Here is a 20,084-nt window from a genome sequence, read left to right as displayed (position 1 = left end):
TGAGAGTGAGACTAATATTTTTCCTCTATATTTTACAGGAAAAATGAAAATCTGTGTTTAACCATCAGCTTTGGCAGAAAGGTTTCTATCATATTTATATCTCATGTATTGGAAGGAACCTGGCAGTTTTTAATATCACTAATACTAGTCTGGAGAGGTACAAAGCTGGAGGCACTTGCTGAAAAATATTAAAGCTTTATTAAAATTTCCAATTTTTGCAAAAACATTTTGACTAAATTCCAACTCCACTTCAAGTGTAATTAAATATTTACATTTATTCTCTAATAAGCATTGTAAGTAAATCAATATCCCAATTATCTTAAACTTTTGTGTGTCATACAATCACTTCATTTTTGTAATAAATGCACAATTCTAATGAAAAAATAATGATCTTGAACTTTAAAAGAGCCCTTCATTTGAAGAGATGAAAGTGCTGTACATCCATTCATTTGCTATGTCTTACAGCTCCTGTGTGATGTAGGTACTATTATCATTTTACATAAGGGAAACTGAAAGGCTAATTAACTTGTCCAATTTACAATACTTTTAGCAGTAAACTTAGGGCATCCTATTGTACTTAAAGGCAAAACAGAACTTAGCTTGCCTGTGATGAATATTTACTATAAATTCTAAAACTCCATAAGAATTTCAGTTATAGGAGAGGATATATCACACAAGCCTTCAGGATTGGGTTTGAATGGATGATGGCTTTGAGCACCCCAGAAATGTGCTGCCTAGGAACAAACATCAGAGCACCAGTTCACTGCCAAGTGTCACTGTGTTTCCCAGCTAGTTATGGAGATGTGCATTTTTATTTGATGTCATTCTCCATCCAGCCACACATTTGTGCTTTAACTCTGTACAATGTACCATACTGCACACACACACAAGCAAATACTGTTTACTGACAAGCTCATTCCCTCAGTGGACTTATGTGCTCCATAAATTTCTTTACTCGGTCAGGATCAACAGCATTTGCCCAATAACCTTCTTTCTTGAAATACGAACCAATTATTAGAGCATTTGCATCCAAGTAATCCCCTACATTCTCCAGAGTCACTCCAGACCCAATCAGCACAGGAATCTTCACAGCTTGCTTAACCTCTGAAGAGAAGAAAACCAAAATTAGGGTTAAACCCTGTCTTTGAAACTCAATTGATAAAGACTTTAATTTGCCTAGTTTTTCAACAAAAAAGCTATCAAGAAATTCATGATCACAGTATTTATTACTTTACTACAGAATGAAACAAGTTGTCTAGAAAAAACACCTTTAGCTGTAAACAGCTGTTAAGAAAAAAAAAAAATCTCACTTTTTACATTATGTTCTATGAAACACTTTATATATTTGCTTGTATGAAAAACAGTTGTGATCATACAGACATTAGTGATAGCTCCAAACTGTGTTCCAGAAATCAAAAGCTAGTAAGAGAAGTGGTCTTTATCACTACTAGAAATGTCATAGAACAAAAAAGCCACTTATTTTTCCTATATGCAGTGTTATTTAATCATCTGACCTTTTACCTAGCCCCAATAGGAGAAATAGCAAGAAAAGAGGCTCAAAATATTATAGATCCACTTCATCTGTCAGCACAGGGGTGGATCTCAGCCCATGGCCCTGGTGAGCACGTTCACTGTGAAATGTGTGTGTTCTCACAGACCTGACTGTGCAGAGACTGCTCCATGGCTCAGTTACCAGAGTTCACATCTTTGGGAATAAAACCAAAAAGGGATGGTTGTTTTGAGCATGGAAAGGCTCCCCATAGATAACTGAAATGTTATTACAGTCTTTGCTGCAGAACTTGGGTCAGTACTAGCCTGAGGGGAGGGAAGGCCAGTTCAAGCATCCCTCTCATCCTCCCATTTCAAACTGACCATCTTAAGAGAGTCACTCATAGGGCTGGATGCTCCATGCCTTAGAGAAACGTTGTGAGGCATTATTTCTGACCTTTAAAAAACATATAAATTGGCTTAATTGGTGATTATCTGATGTAAGGTGGTTATAGCTTGAGGTAACTAGGGGAAAGCACATATGCAACAAATAAAAGTCTGCTTCAAAACACTGCTTAAATGAAGTTTCATCAGAAGCCTAACTTATTAATTATGCTTCAGGGAAGAGTAATTATTTACCACCTTCCTACTTCACTGAAGAAAGGGGATCAATTAAAATGCTCTTGAATCTCTTTTTAGGTCACATGCACTACCATTTTTCCATCTAGGAACAAAAACCCCTTCTTAAAAACATTTTTACATAAAAATGAAACCATTCCACAAAGCCCTTCCTGAAAATGTAAACCAGATCACATGGATCATGCTTATATGATTGAAACTTTAGTTATTTCTATGCATATTTGATACTCTTAGTCATTCTGCTTACAGCAACAGTTCATTTTTAGTTATTTATAGCATGATTACTGATATCCTCTTCTGGAAAAATCAGTTGTTTTTTTTTTGGTATAATATCTGTACGCTCTTAGAAATATCTTATCTGATTTATACTGATACCAATGCAAAATTAAGGTGCTACAACTGACCAGAGATTTGTGCAGCAGTACTCCAGTGTATCCCCAGAGGAATTGGGCTTCAAGTCAATATTTGTTTTTATGACAAGTGCATAAGGCACATTAGCAGGTAGTGGATTCATAATTATTTCACATCAGCAGGAAAAATGAGGAGCCAAATAATTAAATAGAGCATATTCACACGGGTCTGAGGCAATAGCTCAGCCCTACCAGGCAAAGAGAAAAACCCTGAGACTGATCTGAAACTCTAAAACACCCCAAAGCTTTCTGAAGTAGCAAGGTATCCAACTGCTGCTGTGATCCACACATGACACATGGAGTCCACACACATCTCCTGTGCTGGAGATTTATTCGGACTGACAACGTGAAGAACGGCAAAGGGAGTGCTCAGTGTGCAGTGAGACTGTGTTACCTCATTAGGAATGCTACAGATGCTACTTTTAAGTCCTTTCCAAGCACATCAAGCCTAAAGTTGATTAGTAGAAGGTGCTTTGTCTATTGGCTGTGTTAATACAAATTCTAACCTGTAAAAGAAAATAAAGCAACAGCAGTGAGATGTGCTTTCATATGGCAATGTTCAGTCACTGTCAAAATGTCTCTAAACACAGAGCTTTGCTTTAAATCTCTCAGCTTTCTTGGCTGTTCTTTTTCTCATTTTTTTTCTTTGTTTGACACAGCGAGAAAAAGGAGACAATTCTGTGATGTTACAGTAACAAGACTGAAGTTTACACAACTCTCATGGTTCTCTGTTTCGATGGGCTGTAACTAGAGGGCACTGTGCTCTTTCTTGTGGCAGCACAGCTGCAGACAGGTCTTTAATAAAATCCAATGAAATAGTGCTTGGTTGCAAAGCACAATGAAAGCATTTGAACTATGGTATGCACAAGTTTCGTGAAATAAAGGCCAAATGCTCATAGCTTGAAAACAATGACGAAGAGCGGCGTAAAAATAAGCACCACAGTGCCAATAACTTGCTCGACTACTCTTCTTTAACAGCTTTTTCATTGCAGTGATCACTGTACCATACACAACACTATGTTTATGGTAATGCTCCACTGTAACACATTTTTGGTTTTTAATTCAAAGGACTTGTTCTCTGCCATTAAATCTAGGGCTCAGAAAAAGTACTGATCACTCACGTCTCCTGTTTATCTCTGAGGGTACCACAAAGGCAGCAGCCTCTATTTTGACCATCAAAAGATGAGAGGGTGAATCAGTCTTGATGCCCCTTTTATGAACAATAATTAAGGAGGTGACAGTCACAGCCAGCTGTTGGATTTCATTATGTACCTGTTTTCCACTGGTTACTCAGCTGAGGCACTTTGCTTTGTGCAAAGAGATTAACTGAGCAGTCATTACACAAAGCTTTGGTCACTTAAAATACAGACTGAATGCAAAGCAGGTATTGCAGCAGTTACATCCAAGGGAAAAAATCTGGTAGATTCACACACTCCAACCAAAGAACATTCCACAAGGCAAAAAACTGGAACAAACTTCTACAAGCTCTTAAATGAAAAGATGGTTTGTTAATGAATTGCAATTTAAAATGCTCAGCTATAATTCTTGCTCCTTAACAACCTGAAGTCTGGTTTTCAGACCTCGTACTCCATCGACCACGGGTGCCCTGGTGTGCCCAAGCAGCCCTGAAGCAAAGCTTGCCAGCCTCTGCAAGGAGAGGTGCTGGAAGCTGCCTATGAGAAGGGAGCAACACAAAGTACAAGCACAGTTCTCTGTCTTGACAGGGAAACACTCACTTCCCACAGCCCATCACAAATCAGTCAATTCCACACAAAGACACAAAGGCAAAACCACTTCTGTATTACTGCACAACAAAGCTGAAAAAAAGACATGACAAAAATCTCATCTGTCTCTCGGTTCTGCTTTCAAGAGATGCTTTGCAGTGTGATGAAAGGTGCCCAATTGTGTGTATCACTGTAATACAGCACTTCCAGGGCTGCATAAATTCGTGAAACGCAAAATTTCACTCACATCAACACCAACTTTGTAGCATGTAGATCTGATCCCTTTTAAGAATCTCCTGACATAGATATGCCTAATTTGTCATTTCCTTATACTGTGGAATATTGATTTTTAAGTTATTCTCTTAACAGTTTTAAGACAACATCCTTCTCATGAGAGGGCCTGCTAACATCCAAAATGCTGTGATCTAAGTAAAATAAACCCATGATCTGCAGACTCCTGCTTTCATAACACAAATCCAAACACAAAATTAATGTGTACTTCATTACAGCTGCCAACTCTGATTCATTTTGTTCTTTGGACCCAGAAGGAGAACAAGACAGAGACTGACATGTTTGTTCACATGAAAGAAAAGCAGAAGCCATGGTACTGTCTGGTTGAAAGTCCTGTGACAAAAAAATCTCTGGGCCTGCAGATCAGGTTTTGCTCTGATGCAGAAAATCAGTGGAGGTTGCACATGCATATGTGAGAGCAGAATTTAACCTAGGATTTTGCCCAAAGACTTATCAAATATTTTTTTTTTTAAATGGTTTAATCTGCATTAATACATTAACTGCAGACAGGTCTGGAGCTCTAGATTAAGGAAATTTTGCAGTCTCTAAAGGATGCTTAGCTTTCATCGACACCTGTTCAATGTATCAACATTCATTTTAAATGCTTTTAAGCATGTATAACAGATATTAAACCCTGAAAACACTGAATGATTTCATGTTATTTAAAAAGATGCTTGAGGTCCAGGTTATCTGCAGCAAGTAAAGTACATTTTTCACACTGATCTGTTAACAAAAGTTGAATACAATACACTGCACTGGAATTCGAAAACTCCCTATGTTAAAGCATGTCAGAAAGAGTAAAACCTTAAAAATACACATTCTACTTTACGTAGTGAGACATTCAAATTCAAGCCATTAACCTAAATTAAAATTAGTGATGAAAATTAAATGTCCCCATGATGGAACTTTAATTCTAGCATGGGAGCAATACAGTTTCATGAAGACAGCCCAAACTTATGCCAATATAAAAATATGAAGAATCATAGCACTCCTGCAAAGGTCAGAACTCAGAGGTCAAATGAGCCTCTCCTGATAAGAAGTCCACACCACTTAAAAATTATTTTGATGTTAATATCTTCCTATCTACCAATGAACTTGTGTTCTTTCTGAAAATCTTCCAAGCCATACTTTCTCTGGTATTACTGCTTGGAATGCTGCCTCATCAAAATGCCTCTTTCCTTGCAGGACTTTCATTTTCACTGTGAAAGGTAAGAATGCTGAACTCTTCAATGGAAAGATTCATAGTTAGTTAGATTCCTACTAAAGCAGTTTTTCTTATATTAGGACTCTTTAGGAATTAAACAGAGAATTTTTTTTTTTGGTCATTTAAGCTTCAGCATCATACAAAAGCTTGAAATAACTGTCGTTTTTGTCCTGCCAAACCGCTGTTTAGAAACATACCATAGCCAACCTGAATTGAACAGCACCTCAAACTGTGTAAAACCAAACCCCACAGTGAAGAGTTTCTTTTCTTTCCTCTTCCCCACCTGCCCCCACTTTAAGGAATGTACAGATGTCCCCGTAAAGTGAATATATGGATTTCTACATGAATGCAGAGTTCAGTGCCTGCTGGGCAAGCCTTGTGTGACATCCCTCACCTTGCAGCTCGCAGGGGTCCGCAGGCAGTGCCGTGGCTGTGCCGGTCAGCACCACCCCATCGGCCAGGAAGAGCTGGGCAGCCTGGGCCGTCTGGGCCACGCCGACATCGGCCGTCAGGGCGTGGGCACTGCAACAGCAGGACCCTGGTTACTGTCAGCACACATTTGTTACCCACATCCTGCAATCTAGACTGTGTTTCCTCTGCCAGAACAACCCAAGGCAGGCTTTGCGAGGGACGGCGAGTGTTCTGGTTTGAATCGGGAAGTAACATCGCAATCCAAGCAGGAGTTAAAGATCAATCTCAACAACCACTTCCATCAGGGAAGCAGAACTGATGGACCTGTTGCTCCAGGTCTCCTGTCTCTAAAGAGTGATTGCTGAGTGTGAGCCACCAAGTGTCAATTGAGACGGCTGCTTACACGTCGAGCACCTGTGTTTCAGAAATGTTGAGCACACAGAGCTCTCTGACTTCAAGTGGGAGCTGTGGATGTTCATTCATAAATCAGATCCTGCTGCCTAGAACAGAATCAACAGCCTCCACGTCATTGCACAAGTCCAACTAACTGAAAGTATAGTTATTACCTGTGATATAATCACAGGAATCATCTTACACAGCAATTACAAGCATCAATTACCTGCAACCCAGCTGTTCAACAGCAGGCTTTGATGCATGGGTGACACACTTTGAAACCTATAGCAATAGCAGCTATTAATTTAAACAGTCCTAAACTTGGAAGGAATTCCAACCATTGCTGGTTCAACATCTGACTGTTGATTCTGTATTTCCATCTAAATAGAAAACAAAAGCTATGGCCAACAGGTTGCACTGCTGAGTGGTGAAGGCTCCAACCCCCTCATGGATCAGTCTGCATGGACAACACTTGGGAGAGGGTTATTAGAGGGTTAAAAAGTGATATGATGCAATCAATTTATTTTCCAGAAAAGACTAGTGAAATGTATTTTATTTATATATATCAAAAATTATTAGAAAGAAAACACTCTGAAAGTACCTGAAAAGCTTAATTTGACCACACTGCATTGTTTACTTTCTATTTTGAAATTTATTACTTGCTTATTATATATTTAAGATCTTCCAGACTTGGCTATTCTCATGATTATTCACATACTACATACAAACATTTTAATTAGGTTATTTAGCATGTATAATACATAGCACTTGAGCAGTTCTTCTGGGGAAAAAAAAAAACCAAAGAGTGACATCTAAATTGCTGAACGTACCATGTGACAGGTAAGATAAAGTAGCAGCAGAAAAGAAACTGGATTTGTTTGTCCTAAGTTTCTTCTGTTTGATAATCATAGAACATAACCTGTATGTAGACAGCACTGATTTAAGTAGAAGAAATCAGTATTATTGGCAGGAAAGAGAAGAAAGATTTTCAAAATGCTAAAATGTTATGATTTGGATGCTTTTATATGGCAACTGCTTACATGACTAAAAAATAACCTTAGATACATAACCTCCAGAAACAAAATTTCTTTACATATAATAGGCATATACACAAATCTCACCTAATACAAGATGCAAGACTTTTACAATCTGCATTTTTAAATGCTAATTGTTAAAAATCTACAAACTTCACAGATAGAGCAACCAGCAACTTAGACGTGCAAATTTATCTCTAAATCTATTCCTCAACAGCACTGCAAGACCTTGCTTACATAATAAACTCCCTATATCATTAATGGTCCCAACACTAAATCTGCACTAATCAGAAACTGGGGAAAAATATAAAATCATGATTATATTCATATTTACAAAAAGATATTGCTTATATTTACCTATGTTTCTTTTTAATATCAGCAAAAATCTGAATGTTCTCTGCTCCAACTTGTTTTCTGTATCGTAGCAGGTCACCTGCACAGGCATTTATAATCCCTTCATCAGCCACATGAGAAAACACAAACCCTTCAGCCCGGATAAAATCAAGACCTGCAAACAATAAAAAGCAGTATTTTAAAGACTGGGAAACAGAAATACTAAACCCAAACAAAATCTACCTTAATCCCAACACAAGTTCTTTCATATGTTCTAGGACTAACTAACATCGCTTTTCCACAGATTTAAGTTTTACATGCTTTCTTTTCACGCATATTCTGACCTCTTTTCCATCTAACAGGTCTGATCTCTCCCACAGAGCACACCAGTTTTCTCCCTATCCCTGTGGTTCCCTTCTTTTTCACCCCTCAGTTTGTTCTTGTGTGGCTCAGAAGAGGCAGCTGCACATGCTGACAGAGGAGCAGGTAGGTCAAAACACAGCTCCTTTGTCCTAATAACCTGTTTTCTCTCTCCAAAAAGGGTCATTAGCTTGCATCTCTTCCCTTTTTCCAGAAATTCTTTCCCAACATCTCTTCCCCTGTTAAATGTGCCTCAAGTTGGCCATCAGGTCAAAACCCATCAAGGACACAGACACAGAGGAATAGCATTGTCATCTTTCTTTAGGAAATTAGGCATGAAAACACAGCCTGAAATACAACCCAGATGACTCCATCTGAGGGTAGTATGTTTTCTACACAGCACCACATCAATAAATTACTTGTAGAGCTGTGCCAAAGGCGCAAAAAGATAAGGTTTGGGAAGAGTGAAACATTTTCCACTGTACTCCAAACTTACTCTGACCATCAATTCTACCATCTCTGCAACACAGGTTCCATCATATTCAATAATGTTTTACACTAGGAAGGTTTTGTGGGATACATATTTAAGAGGAGGATTATGAATAGGAATTACTTCACACAGGCCATTCATTGATTATCAGGGACCCCTATACAGCCTTGAAATATCTGTTATAATGCTGGAGCCTTGGACCATAATGTAATAAGCCAAAGTTGTGAGGCACAAGATGAATCCTGACTCCCTCATTGTACTCCCCTCTTCTCCCAAGTCTTTCAGAGCCCTGAAGTTTATTTCACCCATCACTTAACATCTGCACAGAAGTTCTGCACTCATCTTGTGCAGTTTTGCTGGTATTCCATTGCTTTAGAGGGCTCTTCTGAAGCTCTACTGCTGCTCCAGCTTTGGAATCAGCTGCACATTTAATTAGAGCTGACATCATACCAAGGAAAGCAATGCATGTGGAAGCAGGCATCGGGAATGCAGTCCCACCCACCAGAGAACTGCTTAGGCAACAGAGGCATCACCTTAACACATTTCAGATACAAACAGAAATGATCTCGAAAATTTATTTACCAAATGACAAGGTGCCTGTTTATTTTAAAATTTCAGTTTCATTCCCAAAGCCCTGAAGTTGCAGAAACAGAAGCTTATGCCTGATGGAGAAGAGCCTGTATTGCTTAGCAACACAGACTCCAGCTAACAAGAAACATCACAGATGGATGCCAAATGAAATGCAAGCTGTCCTGTGCCTCGAGATTAGCGGTTGAAAAGCATGGAATATTCTCAGGAACCAAAGACAGGAGCATGCCACAAGTACAGCTACAGGTGTTTGTTGACATCAGGTAAATAAACACACTGCAAACATCCTGATTGAGACTTCTGCATCTGGGAACAAAACCTCGAGGTTCTATTACAACACCCAAGCTTACAGAACAATTCAGAGTTAAATAAGAAAAATTATTTCTCTAACCATAAGACTATTGATGGGTCTAGAGACATGTTACACTTTCACAGCAATCAGTGTTTAACTCAGGACAGGAGCTATTCATTGAGTAATCTCATTAATTAAGGTCACCGCTTACATGTTTGTTGACACTTGGTTTGTGTTTCCTTAATGTAGTAATTTAAGACTTTTTGCTGAACATTAGTATAGCACTCAGTTTAACAAGGCTGCACTCCCGATCCGGGTTTTTGGAGGCCACGAAAATACCAATTTTAACCACGTGTAATAGGTGCAAGCACCATATCATTATCCTTCTGTTTTATGAAGCCATAATCAGATTCCACTAATGAATTCATTTTTACGCTCATAAAGTTGTGAGAATGATACTACTGCTTACTTTCACATTTGGCAAGTTGAAAAGTAATAGCTGCTGAATAGTTACTAGGCAGTCCCATTTCTGACTTATATGGGAACAAAACATTTTGTAGTCTCACTAGATAACAAGAACAAGAAGTCTCCGATGAAACCTAATAAGCAGAACTTTAACATTATATTAAGAACATGGAATCAAGTAACCAGCCACAGCAAGGCCTGCTCAAGGAACTCGAACTTTTTCTCAAAAGTGAGTCCCCCACTCTTTTCCTACCATTGCCCCATACCTTTGCTGAAGCACCCAGCACAAAAACAATTTTTCTGGCATTCCACCCTTGAATGCCTAATTGACTAAATAAATGTTCCCTAAACAACCAAATTAAATGAAAAAAGAAAATCTTGACCTCCTCAGATGCCTCATCCCCTGATTTATTACTGTTGTTTTCAGATCTATCCAATACCTTGCCAAGCTGCTGGGAAAATTCAGTAATTTCATCTGTTACTATTTGGCTACCCACAACACATTTATTAGCATAACCACATGTTGCTGAAGTTGAGCTCCTAGTCACACTGTAAACCTGCTGATTTTCCCCTGCCCTTTACAAAATAAATCATTACCTTCTCCTAGAGACCATTTATAAATTCCCTGTGTGATTCTCTTCAGGGTGGTTATTTCTACCAAATATAGGAATTTCCACAGGGAAAATGAAATGAGTGGATAGGAGTCATAGTAGAAGATGCTACACATGCTTTTTAGCTAAAATACCTTTAGCAAGTTATTTCTGTAGTGAAAGCACCCAGGACTTGCTTTATTAATATCTACCTATTAAAATTGTATTGACATTAAAGTCACTACTAAGTTGCTACAGTAAAACTACTCAGAGATTTTCTGCCTACAAAGTAGCACTCACTTTACTATGATTTTGCTTAAAGGGAATTTTTTTTTTTTTTTTTTGCTTTCCTGTTCAGTGAACTTGAGGCAATCATTTTTAGAGTAGTGCAATGAAATGCATTAAACACAGGCCCTTCCTGGCTGGTGTTCTCCAGTTACAGAGCAAATAGTGCAGAACAGTAGTAGAGCTGAGCAAAACCCAAGCCCTCCAGGAATTCTCTCCCTCATTAATAATTGCTGAGAAGAGAAATATATTGTTCCCACACTATATCCCTTATTTAGTGATGATTTTTGCTCCTCAAAGGATGCATAACTCATTAACAATCTGACCACTGCTTTCAAAAATAAGGTGTGTAATATTTTTGCAAACACCTCTGTCCCTCAAGTATCCCACACGAATGCAATCTCTAAAAACAAACTGGATTCTGTTAGCATTTTTATTTTAAATTTTCATATAGGTTCTGCTGCAGCAATAAAAACCAGGTTTTATCAGTTTGTCAAGTAGCTTTGAAAGTGGCAACTTCCAATTTTAAAGCACACAAAACAAATCTGAGACCAAAACACTTCTACTAACAAGAATTTAAACCTTTCAGAATATATTTGGCATAACTAAAACTGCTACTGCAGAGAGGTTATTATTTTACCTGAAGTGTGGTTTTCAGTTAATACCAGCATCTTCTGCCTGGCTCTATAAAATTTTTAGACTCAAAAATGTGCAACCTTACTGCAATCACATATGCAATTTGGGCAAAAACTGTGCATTAACCCTCAATTTATGAATTTAGGAAGTACAAGCTTTCCACATTAAGCCAACTCCCATGTTTAGTTTTTCATATGTAACGTTCCATGATGTAAAATTACTTTGGTAAGCAGTAGGAGCAGAAAGGTTAGCAAGTCTAGGATTCATGCAATAAAGATAGAGTAATTTATATTTAATTCCCCTAAATGCAATTTAAGTAGTTTGGCTATCTGAACACTCATTTTTTGTTATTATATAAAAAGCCTCGTTCCATCCGTTCATTAAAAAGAGACAATGAGAACTCAGTTTTAATGGATAACAGTAGTAGCAACAACACATAATTAGATGCTGAAACAGGATGCTTAACCACAGTGGGTTAACTCGATCCTCAAATACAATTAAACTGAAGTAAATAGAGTTACACCAAAGGTGGCTTTTAGACATCAGTAGGTTTATACTAATCATTACATTTAGACAAGTTTCACCTAGAAAGCTGCTGCAGCGGCCTTGGGATTTTCAGCTGCCTCCAACTGAAGCAACACACAAGTATCATCTATTACAATCAAGCAGGCATCTTTCTCAAAAATCTAATTTCTGTTTTTTCAGGGTACAGTGAGCTTTTCATGTCTCATTTTTCATGGTATCTATGTTAGCACAATGCTCAATTTGCGGAGAGTAAATGCCATGGCAAACAACAGTAATAACTGATGAGTCATTTCTATTTACCTGCAGCCAGAGCCACTGCTATTGCCTGGTGGTTTGCAGCACTCAGGACCTGGACACCCACTGGGAGGTGGGGACAGCTCTGCCTCACTGCAGCACCAACCACTGTCATTGCTGCAGTGACTTCTGGCCCAGGGCACACCGTGTACGGGAGGTCGTGCATGTTTTCCACAATCAAGCCATCCTGTGGAGATCGTTATATAAAAATATGATTACACCGTGCAAGAAGAGGAACTTAAAACACGTGGCTAGTTTACCCTCACCCTGTTTTGTATGAAGAGACACACAGGTTTAAAGGTTTTCCTTCAAAGGCAGGATTATCTGCAGTAAATTGTGTTGATGCATTTGATGCGCACAACCACTTAGAAAAGTGCTTTCATCAACAGCGTGGTATTCGCAGGGAAATCACGAGGAGAAATAAATGTAGGTTTAATTATGCATTCATCAATTTGGTTTCCTTTGATCCATCCTAAAATGCGAACTATGGGCAAATGAGTTAAATCTTATACTTCATTAAAAATAGTGTAAAGTCAAATTTCAGTTATCCAAGGGGAATACAGGATATTGAGTATATTTGGATAACAGAGGATTTGGAGATAATCATGGCAATTTTCAATTCAATTAATGTCAGAAAATAACTGTTATTTTGGATAAATAAAGGAATTTTTTGTTTGTTGTTCATATTTGTAGTGTGCCTAGTACCATAGTACTAACTATTGATATTTGTCCCATTCCATATTCAGAATTACTGGAAGGAAGATATTGCTATTTATTATCTATTAGACCTTTCCTTCCACATAGACATACTCTTAGCAAACAGTGGAGTGATGATAAAATACTCTGCTAATACAATTTATGCAATTTATTGAAAACCTCTGTATATTACTTGGTACCATGCACTTTTACAATCATTGTATATCAGAAAGTTTTCAACAACAAATCATACATAATTTTGTCCAGGACTAATAACAAAAGTAAAAGTATAGCCTTGAAACATATTCCAGGCCTGATATTTTGCATTCACAGTAAGAATATTAAAAGCAACTAGACACTTCTCATGAGCTTAATTCCAAAAATTCAAAAAGTTTAACAGACAAACTAACTGCACACATAGAAAATAAATTCTGCTCTTTGGAATCTTATTACACATCTTAATCCTTTAAAATGAGAGCTTTATGTTTCAAAGATATTGTAACTGAACCAGAAGAGAAAACAACATTTTGGGGAGCTAGGATCTGCAAAACAGAAGAATCAGGCTTTCAGGCAGACAAGAATCAACCTCAACAGGACACATGTGAAGAAAGGTGACTGGGAATGGGACTTCCAACATTCAGCTCCCAAAGAGCCACACAGCAGTCAAAAAAGCAAGAGGATGGGCTGGCAGAATTCCACAGAAATTCCACAGTGAAAGTGAGCTTTCTGTGAGTTGCTACTGCTTTCATAGCTCAGGATTTGCATAAAGCCAATTATTCCAATAGATACATTAATGAATTAATTTAATAAATTATTAAAAAGCCTAGCCATAGTATTATGCATAACAAGTATCTGATTGAGTTCCAGCTCATAATGCAGGCATATGGGAGGATTCCAAAATTTCTCTCTTCTGCCTCAAACTTCCTATCTTCACTTTTCAGCAACTGTCTCTTCCTATGGCCTGAAGATCCACAATTACACTGAATATTTTTGGTAGTACTTTAATAATGTGTTATTCTTTTGGTACCATCCGATAGACTATGTTCTTTTGCATAGTCTGTTTTGTTTAATTAAAAAAAGAACAACATATGTTCTGCAATACAGAAAGCTGAATTACAGAGGCATTAAGTCAAAGCTTTCTTTTACATTTTATATAAAAATATAACACCACAGATTTCTGTGTTTACTGAATTGATATGTATATAAGACAGACTTCTGTACTATCAGACAGCTAATTAAAATGGGGAAAAAACAGTTATGCTAAATTAAAGTTCTTGGAACTTAACTTATGGTTTAGAAGTCTATGGAAACAGCTACTGCATTATATCCTCTAAAGCAGAATTTATTTAGATAGTATGAGACAACACTCTAGCAAATACCTTTTGTGTTCCTTTTCCATCCAACATTAAGATAACTTAAGTGTTGCTTATATGTAATAGCCTTATTATTAGTAATTCTCAAACAATATATTTCCTTTTTAGCTTGAATTACTTCTGAAGTGCTACATATGTGCAAAGTACCCTTTGTATCACAGTTAGCTACTGAAAAAATAAGTCATTTAAATAGCTCTCTGATTATATAGAGAAAAAATTTCCTTAGCTTTATTCCACTTACAGAAACAACCTCTTAACACACTTCAGCCCCACAGGTACCACAGAAGACAAGCCTCAAAAATAGCCACAACACTATAAACCACAACAGGTGTAACAGTTGCACAAGTTTTAACTCAACATAGACCTGATGTAACTTTTCCCCAGAGCAACTTTAACCCCAGTGCTTCCTCCAACAGAAAGGTTTTACCTGCAGACCTGTACACACCAACACACACCTCTGCAAGCTCAACAGCCCTGCTCAGTCCTGCAGGAAGGAAAGGGGAGTTTACACCATACCTTTATTCTACAGGCTCAGGTGTGTACTGAGACTATTAGAGCTTTTCCCCCACCCCAGACACCTGCCCCTTGTAAAGGAAATCAGGTGCCTTTGCAGAGCATTTAATTGCTGTATCTAAGCACAGCTTCCCAACAATGCCTTTAAAAACTCACCTCCAGAGCCGATCACTGCCTTAAGAGAGGTAATTATCTTATCTTCCCCTGCAGATACCATAGGAAGGTTTGTCTGCTGGTTTATTTTACTGTAATTCAAAATGTTCTCCTCTGTAATCCAAGTGAAAATTACCTATATTGTTCCATACAGGAATACTAGTTTATTCTATCTCGACTGTTATTAAATTCTTAGCATTCTGAATTCCAATTATCACTGTAGTTGTAAGAGTAACAGGCTTAAAAATCTTCATTAAAAACAAAACAATGCAAAACATATACTAGCAACTGTTTTTAATATCAGCTACTGAAATAGCTACAGTTAGGAAACAGCAACCTGTAGTCAAATAATCTTTATGAGTGCAATCAGAGGCAAGTTATGCTCTATTTTCTGGCTAGAAAGTAAGTGCCAGCCAGGCTGAATGGAATTAATAAAAGTTAGCTTGAATATATATTTTGTGTCTTTCTTAAACTCTGCTGCTTACAAAATCTTGTCTAGGGAATTTCATTGTTTAGCAACACACAAGTACAAAGCGTATACATTTTGAGCACAGATGGCTTCCTAACTGAACACTCACTTGTTTTCATTACTGTGCTCTAATATCTCAAATTTTTCATATTTATTATGTTAAGCTGCTAATGTGTCAGACAAGTCACCTTCCTCTGAATATACCAGGATTTACTTCCAAGTGCAATGCATGTGGAGTGAGCAAGACCATATACTTCATCTTTCCACATTAACAGCAATTCAAGCAACTTAAGACAATATGCAAACATCTAATAGCAGCAAATGGTTATGTATCCTCTTAAAGGCTATTGTGGGCAGCATTTGGAAACACTGTCTGTAAAAACATCCATGGGAAAAAAACCCTTTTTTAAGTTTTTGTAGCTCTTCTTCCACAAGAAAAACAGACAGCTTAACAGTTCATTTGGAATACTGAGCAAAAAACACAAATATATTCCCATTACAAAAGCAGGACAGTTTGGAAGAGTGGTGATCTCTGTGTAAAAGCTGGGAAGGTCTTGAAATATTTATCATGAAAACTTGCATTTCTCTTAAAGTACTAGGAAAAACTAAAGAATTGAATTCCAGAAAGGATTAGGCAACTATACTGAACTTATAGAAGCTCTCCTGATTATCTCTGACATTTATAGCATTAATAAAGAATTTGTTTGTTATATTGCTGCAACACTATTTTGTACAGACCTTTAGAATGAAGATTGCTGTGGAATGCATAGTGGCTTTTACAGGAAATAAACTAAGCATAACTTTAAGCCCTGAGTTTGTCCAAATGTTTAGAGAAATGACTGCATTTACCCCATCTGTCTACCCGACAGGTAGGTTTAATAATATATTTAAGTTCAAAGAGTTGCAGAATTTATTACAACCATCGAAAAGATAAAGTTTAAAAGACAAATTAAAGTTTTATGTTAGTACTGTTTTAAAGCTTGTCTTAAAGCTGCTCCAGCTTTGTGAAGGCCAACAGTGGAAGTGACTGCTTCTGTAGCCTCCCTCAGCTTCAGGTGTACTTGGTGTCTTCCCCCTGCTGCTACAGGATTCAATGTGTAGTTATTATGTAAGGGAAATGGGTAAACAGGCAGTGGAATGTGGGGCAATGGCTTTATGAGTTATAGATTATTTGTGCAACCACTTCCTCTGACACAGGAAGACAGAGACTAGTATTTGCCACTCTTCTGATGTAGATCAAATCACCTCATGGTGATACTGTAGCAACAAAATATAAAGTGACAGTACAGCAAACAGAGCTATTTCACACCTGTTCCTTCAGCTGGCATGAAAAGGAAGAAAACTTATTCTGTTCAACTTGCAGTTAAGAGATTATTCTAACTGGGTGGACATCTTGCATGTGCTTATCTGGTTCACAGGCACCGAAGCCCACCTATGTAAACATCATTCTACCACAATGGTGCTTGTCCTTTCAAAACAATTCTATTCTCAGCATTCTTGCCTAATTAGTGCTCTGCCCATAACCTACTTTGTGTGACTTGTCTTGCATTTTGACCTGGGCCTTTATAATTTAGACTAAGCTCTTGCATTCAATTTTGTTCCCTCTGTAAAGTATCGCTCTAGTTTATACATTTAAATGTTTCAACTTGCTTGTTATTGAAGTTTTGCTGAAAACACCAGTGACTACTTGTTCACTGAAGACATTTTCAAACCTTATACACCACCATAAAATGTTCACAATGCTGTGAGCAGGTCAGAGAAAAAACACATCAACAGCCCTAGACATGGTGTAATGAAATGTTTAAAACATACCTGACCTTTCAAAAGGACACACACCCTGTTAAAATCTACTGACCTATGAAGATTACTATAGCACTTAAGGTTCAGCAGCAATTCTGCCTCTTCTTGCCTCTAGCTGAGACTGGCATTTTGAGCCTCCTCTTCTGGATGTGCAAAACAGAGGCATATGTGCTGCTGGGGGCCCGAAGAGTTAAAGAGGGCAGAGAAGGGCCTAAGCTTTATTTTTTTAGACCCTGGATTATCTGTGTCATTCTGAGACAGACACAAAGGTGGAGTGATCCTGCACCCTACAGGTGCCTGAGGTATGGATGCAGTGTATCAGCTGTGCCCATGGCAATCCTCCAGGACTCCATGAAACGAGCATGCTGTACAGAGCTAAAAATACACTTGCATGTCAGACTGGATGGATGAAGCATTTTAGAGCCAGAGACCTAGAATGCCACCAAGAACCCATGCTGCAGTCCACTTTCGTTTTTTTTTCCTCTTACCCCTTCAATTGACTTGACTCTTAGAGGTTGACGGTCATCCAACTTAACTTGAATTGTACAACCTGAATCTAAACTTTTTTAACTATTTTGGGTGCAAGTGATTCTTAATTTATGGGATTTTTTTTTTTGTAATCTGGAAGGTGTACTTACTGTGTTGAAATAAAAGACGTGTATTTGAACATCTCCCTAATGCTTTTGGTGAAGTATAGGATCATTTTAAAATACTGGCTATGCAGAAGTGGTTTTGTTTAATGGTTGCCATAGGAAGAAGGAAACCAAAACTTACAATTCCAGCATCCCTGTAAGCTTCTGCCTCTCGACAAGCTTGATCAACGATCTGGGCCAACGGAAGAGAACTTCTTGGGGTCCCTGCAAGAATAATTCTGCATACTCCAGGGCACAAACCAAACACATGGACAGTGACAGCTCTTGGGTGGGACAGCTACAGGGATTGGCATGCTGAAATAGGGAGACATAGGGTAAACTTGCTAAAGGGCTGCTCTGTCTCCTTGTGTAACACCTTAGTGACATCTCTTTCCTTAGCTGAACTTGGCACATCTGCTGTAACCATTCAGCTCCTAAATCTAATTCATAAACTTGAGGAATGTCTGCTGTAATCCCTTATTGCACCAGGTCTGCTCTTAGCTTGCTATTCCTGCACTTTCTAGAGTTTAGTCTGCGTTAGTGATGCTCTGGACAATACAACCTATGGGCAAGACTGACCTCTAGGTCTGCAGAATACCTGTGCTAAACACCAGTGAGTTTAAAATCAGTTAAAGCTATCTTGAATCTGCAAGGCTGATCGTATCTGATCTTCAGCACGTGTTCCACGGCAGAAATGAACGCACATGGATTTTGCTGGAATTCCGTAAGTTTCCATTAAGATCAACTCCAAAGTAGTTTCTGATATTTAGGCTCCTAAATCAGGCAGTGTGACAGTGTGGGATGGGGTCTGTGCTGAGCCCTCTGACGGCTTTGTTAGATTCCACAGCATGGGGAAGGCTGGACAGTGCCTGGGGGTGCTTCTGGGAAAACGTGGAGCAGGGTGAGCTCTGGGCGCCAGCCCGCCAAGGTTGCTGTGATCAGCTCCGCTCCCCCTGAGCCCCTGGAAAGGGGGACGAGGAGGCCAGGCTGGCACAGACCCGCCTGCTGTCTGAGCTTCCCACTGCGGGAGCTCTATCCAACCTATACCCTGCCCTAATGCCCATTCGTGCAGCTCCCTAACCCCTGCTTCTTAAAACACTGAGCTCACCAATACCAAACCTTTGTTTTCTCAGTCTCGCTCCTTACGGGCATCCGTCTCCTGCCTTTTTTTACCTCTGAAACGGGGAGATGCCCAAACTTAGGGCACTTCACAGCGGCCCGTGGCGGCGGCTGAAGGGGCTGAAGAGGCTCCCAGCGGCGTGGGCTTTACTCGGGGGGGCGGCAGTCGGGCCAAGGGGTGACACTGGCGAGTGGGAAGCCGTCCTGGTCCCGGTTCGGGTCTGGGTGCGGATCCCGCCGGCCGTGCCGCCCGCCCAGCGCTTACCTGGCAGCGCTCCCACGTGCACCATCCCAATGACCGCCGCCTTCAGCCGCCCGAACAGCGCGGGCCGCCGCAGGACCTGCGGGGAGGGGAAGGAAAGAGGGTGTGAGCGGAGCGAGGCCGGGAAGGGAACTGGGATCGGGATGGGGATCCCGGTCTCGTCCCCGCTCCGCTCACCCCGGACATGTCCCACGTGCCGCGCTCTCCGCTTCCGGGTCCGCCCGGGGCCCCGCCCACGGACACGCCCCTTTCCGGCCCCGGCCCCGCCCCTATCTCCCTTAGTCCCGCCCCTTTCTCCCCTGCCTCGCCCCTCTCGCCCTTGGCCCCGCCCCGTTCGGCCCCGGCCCCGCCCCTCCAGCCCGCGCGCGGGCCCCGCGCCGCTCCCGCGCGCGGGCGGCCCCGCCCGCCCGTCCCCGCGCGCGGGCCCACGTGCGCGGGGGCGGCCCGCGCTCCGGCGCGCGGTTAAATGTCCCGCCGGGCGCGGCGCGCGCAGGCAGCGGAGCGGCCGCGCCGTGAGGGGCAGGAGGCGCCCGGCCCAGCCCGCCCCGCGCTCCCGCCTCGGCCGGCCCCGCCGGCTGCGCCCCCCGCACCCGCCGACCACCCGCCGGCGCACCC

General features: G+C 40.1%; 1 protein-coding gene across 1 annotated transcript; it reads right to left on the bottom strand.

Moving 5' to 3' along the window:
- Positions 1-243: 243 nt before the first annotated feature.
- On the bottom strand, positions 244-19,679 carry LOC126637741 (uncharacterized protein F13E9.13, mitochondrial-like). Its single transcript, XM_050311177.1, has 7 exons — positions 19,647-19,679; positions 19,473-19,548; positions 18,231-18,313; positions 12,459-12,639; positions 7,952-8,102; positions 6,151-6,278; positions 244-1,104 (listed from the first exon to the last, which is right to left on the bottom strand). Exons 1-7 carry the CDS (start codon positions 19,653-19,655, stop codon positions 914-916), a joined length of 819 nt encoding a protein of 272 aa, XP_050167134.1. The 5' UTR covers positions 19,656-19,679; the 3' UTR covers positions 244-913.
- Positions 19,680-20,084: the final 405 nt, after the last annotated feature.

Source organism: Myiozetetes cayanensis, unplaced genomic scaffold (assembly GCF_022539395.1).
Source record: "Myiozetetes cayanensis isolate MyiCay16 unplaced genomic scaffold, myiCay2020 scf16, whole genome shotgun sequence".
In the NCBI taxonomy this organism is placed as follows: Eukaryota; Metazoa; Chordata; class Aves; order Passeriformes; family Tyrannidae; genus Myiozetetes; species Myiozetetes cayanensis.
Note: the sequence above shows the minus strand (reverse complement) of the source record. Positions and strands in the feature narration are given on the sequence as shown.